The 11,077-nt window shown below is 32.1% G+C and overlaps 1 protein-coding gene across 2 annotated transcripts; it reads right to left on the bottom strand.

The window, feature by feature from the left end:
- Window positions 1-2,887: 2,887 nt before the first annotated feature.
- On the bottom strand, window positions 2,888-10,180 carry LOC112595132. Of its 2 annotated transcripts, none has more exons than XM_025340221.1 (4): window positions 9,429-10,180; window positions 8,951-9,100; window positions 8,349-8,895; window positions 2,888-6,213 (listed from the first exon to the last, which is right to left on the bottom strand). In XM_025340221.1, the coding sequence occupies exons 2-4, from the start codon at window positions 9,052-9,054 to the stop codon at window positions 3,094-3,096; spliced, it is 3,771 nt and encodes a 1,256-aa protein (XP_025196006.1). In that variant the 5' UTR covers window positions 9,055-9,100; window positions 9,429-10,180; the 3' UTR covers window positions 2,888-3,093. The 2 variants fall into 2 exon arrangements, with proteins under 2 accessions (XP_025196006.1, XP_025196008.1); XM_025340223.1 differs by having other exon boundaries at window positions 2,889-6,213; window positions 8,349-8,871.
- Between the last annotated feature and the right edge of the window lie 897 nt (window positions 10,181-11,077).

Here is an 11,077-nt window from a genome sequence, read left to right as displayed (position 1 = left end):
TGATAGATTTATTGCTAAGTAAACTTGAAATTAAATTCACAACACTGCGAAAAAAAAAATATTAAAAATTTATAGTGCAATTTTTGCATATTAAATTATTTTGTAGTTTTAAAAGCATATTTTAAATTTTACAATTTTTTTAGAGCACATTTTATGATTAATGATATGTTTATAATATTATTTGAAAATTTGACAAAAAAATAAATAAATAAATAATTTGTAGTGTACTTATGTATAGGTATTTATTTTGAGTATTTCATTGGATATTATTACATCGTATTTTTTCAAATCCCCAGTTGACTTACAATCTTAAGTTTTTATAAATAAATATTTACTACAAATTATAAAATATTTGTATTTATAAAAACTGTTAATACAAAAAGAATAAGCTAGTGTATATTTTTAAACCATATTTGTACTAGGTATTATAAATGTATACATATTTAGTACTTATTAAGTACATTGAGCCATGGTTATAGACTATAGAGTATAGACATAAGATAATAATATGTAGTATAGTATTTTATTTTCTATAATTAAAAAATAATATATGTATACTTTATTCCGGCATATATTTAGTGTAAATTTAATGTTCTAAATTTATTTTATATCAATACATAAATATATTAATTATAAGTCATATAACCAACGACATAATAAGATTCTATAATGTATTAAGTTTTAAAATAACCAAATAAATACCTATTCAATATATTATATAAGTTATTTAGTTATAACATTAAAGTATCATTCACTCTTTTAATGAATAATCGTCTTAATCATAATCCTCCGTCTACTTTAAAATTTGAATATACTAAAATTAATTCTTAAATACTTCATTGCATACTGTTGTATTTAATTACATTCTCTTTTTCGTGCTCATAATTACTCTAACCATTTTTTACTTTTTTAATGTCATTTCGGTAAATGTGAGTTCACTTTCATTTATAATTCTCAATTCTTGTAAATTGTAAGTACTTACTTACGACTTATTTATTTTTTAAATAATATAAAAAAATAAAAATAGTTCATACAATAAAACACAAGCCGCCAAACCTGTAAAAGTATAGAATCAAATAAATAAAAAATAAGCTCCTAATGCCTAACAAAATATGCTCTTAATAAGCAGCAATGGACATTGGCTAACTAGACACCTACTATATAAATTTAAAAAGTAAATAGTACAGTTAATTGTTTTATTTTAAATATTATATACTAACTTATTATCAGTTATCACTTATCACTGTATGTTGCTGTTGAAAATTAATATCTATTTGGAGGAAGCAACGAATTCTTACCTTTCAATCAAAATAATTTCTAGTATGAAACTAGTATAATAATGTCAAATAATGTCAACATTATTTACAATGTACCTTAATTATTATATATAGTGCATTTTTCACGAAACTAACATTCACATAAAAATTATATTTCTATTTAATAATTATTATTAAAAAAACCAGTATTAAATTCTTGAAAATCAACAAACCATTATAAGTCTTTATCAGTGAAGTATGAAATCAAAAATTCTAATTTTATTTTTTAAAGACTAATAAATAACGCATGTTTTATACTAAAATACTTAAAATAAATCCATTATTAAAAAAAATATATCTTTAGCAAACCTGAGTATTTTACTCCTTATGTCCGATACGTAATATTGATATAATGGATAATGAATCCGATGATTGAATAGTTGATACTCACTTTCGTCACCATTATTCTTATTGTAGAATATTATCTACCACTCTTACTAAAAATCTATTGCATTATACCTTAATGAGTTAACTTAAATTGAAATTATAATACCGTAAGACCTTGCTAGTCATACTTAGATGGTACCAGGTTAGTAAGATTAAAGGTATTCGTTGAATCTTCATCATAAATTTAACCATAAAAAAGAAACAATTTATTATTATATAATGCAAAAATGTATGAATGTTTATTTAATTTATAATATATAAATACTATTAGCATTTTCTTATCATAAATATATTGTGGGTTTCCAAACCACATAGGTTATTTTGTATATTAATAAAGTCCAATTCATAAATGACAATACTCACATGTCAGAATGAGGAAGGTGAAAATGTCAGACATTACTGGAATTATCCGACTAGCGAGATCTTACTATACTGTTGTAAATATATAAAATAATAGAATAAGATATACAAAAAAAATATACTTTGTATAAGAGAGTTAATAGTAGATTGTGTTTAATTTTGTGTTTATTTACAAAAAGTCACTCAAATAAAATATTTCCATTTTATTCACCCTATATAAAATAATTTAAAATTCGTTTTATTCCCCGTCATGTAGGGCCAAAAACAATACATTTAATATATAATACTATTACATAGTCATTTATCGTAAAATTTGTTTTTGATTAATCCTCTACATTATTAATGGGAAGAGAAGTATCATGGCACCATTTTTTCTTAATTTGCCATAATATAAACGTATAAAAAAATTATAATAAATAAATTCATTAACATATAACCAATAAACATTAAAGATAAGTACAAATTATAAAAATATAAATTAAATAAAACCTTCTCCTTATAACTTAATACAGTACAACTTCATACTAATGAATTACTTTTAAACAATTTTAATTTAATTTAAAAATTAAGAGTGTTGTTACAGGAATGATTATACTAAGAAATGAATAAAAATATTAAAAAAAGCCAAAATTATAATATTAATAATTTCTTACATATAGGAACCGAAACAGTCTTTTTTAGATTATTTAACAATTTTTCACACCAATTCTTTGTAATAATAATGCGGGAAAAGGGTAGTTTTTTAATGAATTACTTAAAAAAAAAAGAAACAATGAAAGATAAAAAAAAATATAATTAATATTCGACTAGTTTATTTGTTAGTTATTTATACAGAAGTATAAAATTTATTTGGGTAAAAATTTGGCTAGAAATTATATATTATGTACTAAGAGAATACATGTTTTTGTGTACAGTTTTATCTAATAATAATAATTCTAATTTTATACAAACATTTGGTAAGAAAAAAAAATAATTTTAATAATTAATAAAAAATATAAATAATAATAATGAACAATTGCTGTAGTATCTACTATAAACCACTGTGTACTGTGTTTTCTTTTTGGTTATCTTGATGATTTTCAAGCACAGTATTATGACTTAAGCCACCTCCACCACCTGGACAATGTTGTTCAAATGGTTGTGATCCAACAAAACAACAATCTTCTTCTACAACCACACTACTAGTATTCCTACTATGGTTGTTGGTTGAATGATATCTTTTGGGTCTTCCAACATCCCATGTAACTGTAGTTGTAGCTGTTTGTTGATGCTGTTGAAGTCTTTTTCTTTTGGTCGTTGTTCTGGTAATTTTACCTACCACTGTCACCTGTGATGATGGCAGTGATGTTAAACACGAAGATGTTAAATTATACGCAGCACCTGACTTCTTAGTTTTGCTTACTGTCGTTTTCTTTTGACTTGATGCTGCAGGACTTCTACCAGAGGTTGACAATAATTTCATACGATTATTACGTGTTGATATCACACATTTCAATTTACCTGTACTAGACTGTTGCTGGACATTTTCTTTTTGCTGTTCAGAAGACGATGATGTTTGGTTTTGACAATGCTGTTGTAACATCTGTAATTTTAATCTTTGTCTTCGACCAATACTTCCTACAGGTCTTCCACACCTTCGTTTTACAACCGTACTTGGTGTGTCAGTTGTTACTGATACTATTGCTGCAGTTTTATTTTGAGCAGGTATACGTTGTTTTCTTGGTTTTCTAACTTTTTTTACTTTAATAGTGGTAGTACTACTGGTATTGCTACTTGCTGATGTACCATTACTACTCACACTATTGTTACGATGTATTGGAGTTTTATTTTTTTTAATAGGGCCAGGACGTCGACCTGGACGACCTGGACGACCTGGGCGCCCTGGTCTTCGACCTCTTTGCTTAGGCGAAGTGGCTCTCACCTTAACCTTGGATTTTTCTTTGAGTAACTGCTGCTGCTCTAATTTTATACGTTTACGTCTGAGCCTCTGTTGTTCTGCTGCTACCGCTCTTCGGCGTTTAGCAATATCATCTCTCTCTGCATCACTATCATCATTTTGATCTTCTGCAGCTGTATTTAAAGATGATGTAATAGCTATAATTTTTCGACGTTTTTCTTTTGGCCAACCAGTCATATTTGGCCGTTTTTTCTTTCGCTTGTTCGATGCTGTTATCATGTCTGTACATAAATCGGAAGACAAAGTTTCACCATAATTGTTTGTTAAACGTTCAGTCAGAGCTAATTCACGTTGTTGATAATACATTTGCAAAGTTTCATCTGTTAAATTAGTATATAAAAACCTCTTGTCAGCAGTTTGTTCATACATTATTTGTAAACACATATTATCAGGTTCTCGGTTATTATCAGTAATTTGAGACCAAATTTGGTCTTGATCACTTTCAAGTGGTAATATTATTGCATTATTTGAGAACTGGTAGTCTTCTTTATTTTCATCATTAGTTGGTATAATCTCTTGGGCTATTTTGCGACGGTTTTGTTCAGCTATTTCTTGTACTTTGAGTAATTGTTGACATACAAAAGATGCACGTAATCTCTCATCCCGTGCTCGTCTCCTTACTACATCCACATGTTTAGTACGCAATTTCACTCTTTCTTGATCTATAGCTGTATTCATAGAAATTCGCTGAGGAGCTGGTTGTTGAGCACACAATTTAGGAGGAGGTGGAGTAGTTGAACGACGGCGACGACGACGACGTTTAATGATACGTTTGTTATCTAATTGTCGACGATGTCTATGATGACGAAATGCTGACATGGGTTCATAATTATGCATAGACATCTTCAATAAACATGGAACATCCATGTCTAAAGAATTTTGGTTTGTTTCTACATCCGCCTCTAGATTATCAGGCTGTTGATTTTCGACTTTATCAAGTTTTCCAGCTTTACTTGACAGAATTGCAGCTAATGTAGATGCATGTTGACGAGGTGACTTCCGTGGACTGTTAGATTTTATAACAGCTTGCAATAGCTTGTTTTTTTTACCAGGAGGTCGACCTTTTTGTCGTTTCACAGTAGTTGTTGACGTTGAAAGATGTCTTGCACTACCTGACACTTCAACAGGAGCTATTGCTGTTGATTTACAAGCACTGCCACGTCTTTGCACAACTGATGTTTGATACTTTTTTAATGCAGAATTTGTTTTTAATGATGTTGATACCATACTATTGTTAGATTTACTGATGGCTCCCCCAGAAATTAATCTTATTTTACGTAACGCTTCTTTAGATGTTTTTTTTTGAACATGACCTGTGAGAGATGTTGCTGAATATTCCCAACTTGTTGGCCAATAAGTGCGACCATATAAAATTGAATGACAATTTGAAGAGGATGACTTCAAACCAGTATATTGTCTGTAAGGTTCAAAAATATTACAACCAGCTAAGAAACCGTATTTGACCACATCAGAGTCTGATTTATCTGGCAGTGAAGATTTCTCTATTTCATTTTTTTCAACTAATAAATCTTTAGAATCATCAGACTTAAGGATACGCTTTTCAGCAACAGTTTCTTCAATATCTTGTTGTTTCCTTTTACGACTATTACTTTTCTTTTTAAGTGATGTTTCTACAATAACACAATCTTCATTTTTATCAATTTCTGGTGATATTACTGAATGCGTATTATCTGTAACAGCTTTAATGTAGGGGACAATCTTTTCACTATTTACTTGGTCATTGTCATAACTTTTAATACCGTTACATTCATTTATTAACTTTTGTTTTTGCTGCAAACGTTCCAAACCAATTGCTGCTGATTCTACTTCAGTAGTTGATGTGGTTAAATCACAGACTTTACTCTCTTCTGACAGTTTACTAGCCGCTTGTTGCTGTGCTTTTTTATCAGCAATACGTTTGAGATTTTTTCGTCTTGGAGGTCGACCACGACGTCTAGGAGTAGGAGTAGTAATTGATGAAGTAGAACAATTAGGTTGTGCAGAATTTGATCCAGAAACAGTTGAATGGTGCAATGGTGTAGGTGCTACTGTTGATGATATAGTCCTCGTGCGTAAACTGAGGCCTGATGAATCATAATGAACCTTGTCACAATTTGTCTGCTTTTCATGTTCCTCAACAGTTGTGTGCTGCTGTCCATTTAATAAAATATCTTTTGTTTTTTTGTCAATCACCTGAGTAAAGAGGAAAAATAAAATTATTAATCCTAAGTATAAGTGTAATTATGATAACTGTACTCATTTTTTTGTTAATACGTATAGCAATTATTTATGTTTACTTAGGGACAGAATTAGAGTATAAAAAAAATACATAAAAATGTGCATATTTTATTAATTTATTTTTTCTAATTTATTTAACATAATTTAATTTATAAATTTATAAAATATAAATTATAATATGATATAAAAATGATTCAATAATCATCATGCATACAATTTAGTTTTATAATTTGTAACCAAGATGCATTTTTAGGCTCTCATTTCAACTTTGAATTTCTTTATAAGAACATTTTTTTTCTTTTTTTCTTTAATTTAAGATACAAGATATATAAATTAATTAAATAATGATTAAAAACAAACATAATCCCACTCTTGATCTATAAAAAAAAAAACAAGTTTTCCGATATTATAGAATCGAAAGACAAAAATAATCCATGGTTAATTAGTAAATAAAATTAAGTAATCAAAATCAAACAAAGTTTAAAAATTTTGATTATACATACAGTAGAACCTCAATTATCTAAAACTAATCAGGACTACACTGAGCTCGAATAGAAATTAAAAAAGAAGTTAGTTTTTAACAGACTAATTATATACATAATACAAAAATAATATATTTGTCCAGTATACAACACTTATTAATAAGCTAGCCACACATGAATGTCGCTAAAATAAACATTATTAAATTACACACATGTACATATTATAATGTACTAATAATTAACTGCGACCGGACGTGTGTCATAATATTTTACACATTAAGTATTAACGTTTGGATACATGAATTGAAATGAAATAACGTTCGGATAACAGAGGGTTTGTATAACGGAGGTTTGGATAATCAAAGTTCTACTATAACATGTTTGTAAAAAATAATATACAATATTTATGTAAGCAAGATATTTAAAAAAGCATAGTACCTAGATATAATAAACAAATTTAAAAAAAAGGATAACTAGAAATGCGTAATGGAAAAATAAAATATTATATTTCTAAGCCAAATAAACATATGCATGGTTAAAATTATATTTTATTTTACTTTATTAGCTTAAAAAAGTTAAGAAACACCACAAAATTTGTTAAAAAAAAATTATTAAAATGTATCTAATATAAATTAAATGATAATTGTTTATATTTATCCTTAATGGTGAATACTCCTTGTTAATTTAAGTAATACTGAACAAGTTGTGTTAACATTCATTATTTCTAAATAGATGGAAATGTTTTATATTAATTCAAATGTATTGATACCATAATATAATGACATTTTTTTTCTTATTTAATGCAACTACTCACTAAACACAATATTGATAATATAGTGAATGTAATTTTAAGCTATGACGATTCCACAGAACGACGCAACGTCATGGTTAGGTATCACATAAAATTTCATCATACCTAATTAATTTACTATGCACCAAGTAATAATAATAAACCAAAATGTCTATAATGAAAAAATGTGCATTTACATATCTATCATACAAATCTTATAACTAGTGTATACACGAGTTCAATTTAAAACTATAAGAATAATAGAATTTCATTAAATTTGTTTTCAATATATTAATTAATAAAGATACAACTAAAACTATTACAATATAATTAAAAATTGATTATAATTTCCACATTTGCAAATTAAGCGTTAATGAATTTAAAATCCAAACTTCATAACTTTAAACTTAATTTTATTAAAAATGCATACCATTTTTATTAGGTCTAACTGTTTCTAACTGTTAATTGTCTAGTAATTTAAGATTTATAAACAAATAAGTAAACAAATTACAATACAAAGGAACAGTGGTTTCTATTACCATTCTTCATAGATAAAGTTACAATGAATCTCCACGTTCGTTTTATCTATTTTATCAAATTTGTATGAAAAACAAGTGCACAATATTTTCTGGTTGCAAAAAAAAAAAAAAAAATGTCACTATAAACATCTGCATTAATATTTGTGGATCGCTTAAAATTATTCATAAAAAAAGTACTCAAAAACCTAATCTTTAATTAGCTAGACAAACCTACCTGGTTAAAATTACTTAAATAACAAGTTATTTACAACAATTATAAATAATAACATTATTATTTACCTCTGTAACATGAGTTATTGTAGATGGTGAAGATTTTGTATTTGTTATCATAATAGCGTCATTGGTGATGTGTTCTTTTCCAGCTGCCGAGTCTCTAGTCGAAGCTACAGAATTATTACTAGTGGAATTGCTGACTACAGTTGAATTAGAAGGGTTTCGTATTTTCGTGTGTTGGGCTGCACTATTTACCATTTCTCTAATCACGTCATCGAAGCAATTATCAATAACTACAACTAATTCTTTTTTGAAAAGATCACTTGTTAAAATTTTAGATTTTTCAGCAAATGATAATTCTCCTTTAAAACTCTTTGCGCTTTTTTGTTCTTTAGAAAATTTAGCTTGTTCTAGTTTATCATGATTTACGCTATTTAAATTAGATTTAAGAACTCGTAATTTAGGTGATGAACGAGCACAAGTCAATTTTGGTTTTTTCTCTAAAGGCAAATTACTTTTTTTCACGACTATGTCCTTCTCCAGTGATTGAGTGTTGATCCCTTCATTGTTTTGAAATGTATGGGCATTTCTATTAGAAATAAAATTTCCCATACTAAATAAATTAAGTGTATTAGAAAGTTGATAGAACACTGAAATTGATTACTTACTGTGGTTGGTTGGTAATAGTAGGTGGAGGAGGATTTTGTCGGATCAAGTGATTTACGTCTTCAGGCGCAAGTCTATGTAACAAAACAAGTGGCTCATATGGCATTTGATATGATTGATGTCACAGTTTTCGTTAAACATGAAGGTATCTCCTAAAAACAGAATTTAACACAAGTGTAACTACATGAAATCTAACCAAAATCTACATCTATACAGACACAGCAAAATAATCTTTGTAATGATACTAAAATTGATCTAATGGCTGAGAAACAATTGGAAAGTCGAGAATATGCATTCGTGCAGAGGGGACCCCCTTTCCCTTTACAAGACGTTAAAAGTTTCAAATGTAAAGGAGAAGGACGCGGTTTTATCGTGAACGCGGCAAACGACTACAAGCGGTCGCTTGGAGGAATTCGCCTGGAGGTACCTATTGATGGTGGAGGGGCGGCATTGAGAGGTGAAACAGGACGTCGGACTTACGGGCAAGGTACCGCTGGACGGTGGCTCGGAAACGGCGGAAAACGCGGTTTACTCGGCGGTGCGGAAAGTGGCGGTCGTTCGGACGATGGCGTCGAAAGACTGGCTCGCAAACAAACGTCTTCGTGTAGCTTCTTATTGGTGGCGCAAACGTGGCGTCGCTAATGTCGGCGCGGGAACGTTGTGGCGGCAACGGTGACGACGAACTACGACAGCGGCGGTGGCGGCGGCGTCGACGACGGCCCGTCGCGTTGAGACCGCAGCGACAGAGGTAGTGGCGGCGGCGACGGCAGCTGCCGCCATAATCGATACACACAAAGACAACTGCACCAAACGTCGTCAGTTCGTGGAACGGCGGACGGCTGAGGTATTTGTTCGGTTCTCGACGCTTGTGACCAGCGTCGTCACCGATCCGAAACAATGGACGACGACGGCTGTGACCGACACTTATACGGGCGCAGCGGAATGCGGACGCGCACACACGGTTCGCGGTCGACGGCTAAAACACGTCTACTGTTGTCGTGTCGGCGTACGGTGGGCGACGAACGTTGCTGTGTGCGTTTAAGCGTACACCGGTTACGGTGTTACGAGCGACTGCGATCGACGTTTGAACGTCATACACGGCACCTCGACGACTGAGAGCGAAATCGAAAATAAACGCCGAAAACCACGACGACGATAGTAATATTATGTACACCGATAACGCGATAATAATAATAGTAATAATTATTATTGTCTTCTAAAAATAATAGTAATAGTAGTAATAATAATAATAATAATAATAATAGCGGTAACGCTGAACCGGTTAACCAGCCACGACGACGATAGTAATATTAGTACACCGATAACGCGATAATAATAATAGTAATATTGTATCTTAAAAATATGTTAGTAGTAATAATAATATAATAATAATAGTAATAGCTGCGGCAATCGAAACACGACGTGAAGGTACCTATTCGATACTCGTGATAATAATGTAATTAATAACAACACTACTCTCGTCGGCGGCGGCGGCGTGGCGGCACGACTACGACCGACAGAGCGGTGGGGGTACCGGCCGCGGTGTGCTGCTGGCGAACGGGCCGCTGCGGTGATATCCGCCGGCGGGGACAGGGGTCGGTGCAAAGGTAACCGAAACAACGCGACGACCGTTGTGGACGCGTCGTCGCCGATGGATGTGTAGATGGGAGGGCGCGCGCGCGCGCGGCGGGCGCGATCGTGCGACGTGCGTGCGTGCGTGCGTGACAATGTGCGTGCGCGAGTGCGTGCGCGTGTGTGAGCTACGGGCGGGGGCGAGAGGCGGGGAGGACGCGGAGCTGCAGTGGAAGTGCTGCATGCAGGCCGCCGCCGCCGGCTCTGGCCGTCCGGATTGGCCGCCGCCGCGATCGACGGGCGCGCGCGCATCGCTCACACACGACGCGCGCGCGCACGCACCGCGTAACGCACGCGGACGGGCGACACAATCCATATAACGTGCCGCGGCGGAACAAAATACGAAATCGCGTTGAACGTAGAAAAATAAATCGTATATACGTACCGTACGTCAAACCTTTCCATGAGTCGGTTTCTGTTTTCTCTCTCTCTTCTCTCTCTTTCACTTCGTCCGCCTCGACGGTGTTGTTATATGTATTATTTATATTTATTTTTGC

This window comes from Melanaphis sacchari, unplaced genomic scaffold, assembly GCF_002803265.2.
Source record: "Melanaphis sacchari strain LSU unplaced genomic scaffold, SCAv2.0 Contig25_pilon_pilon, whole genome shotgun sequence".
NCBI classification, from domain to species: domain Eukaryota; kingdom Metazoa; phylum Arthropoda; class Insecta; order Hemiptera; family Aphididae; genus Melanaphis; species Melanaphis sacchari.
The sequence above is the reverse complement of the archived record's forward strand: the minus strand, read 5'-3'. Positions and strand labels throughout refer to the sequence as shown.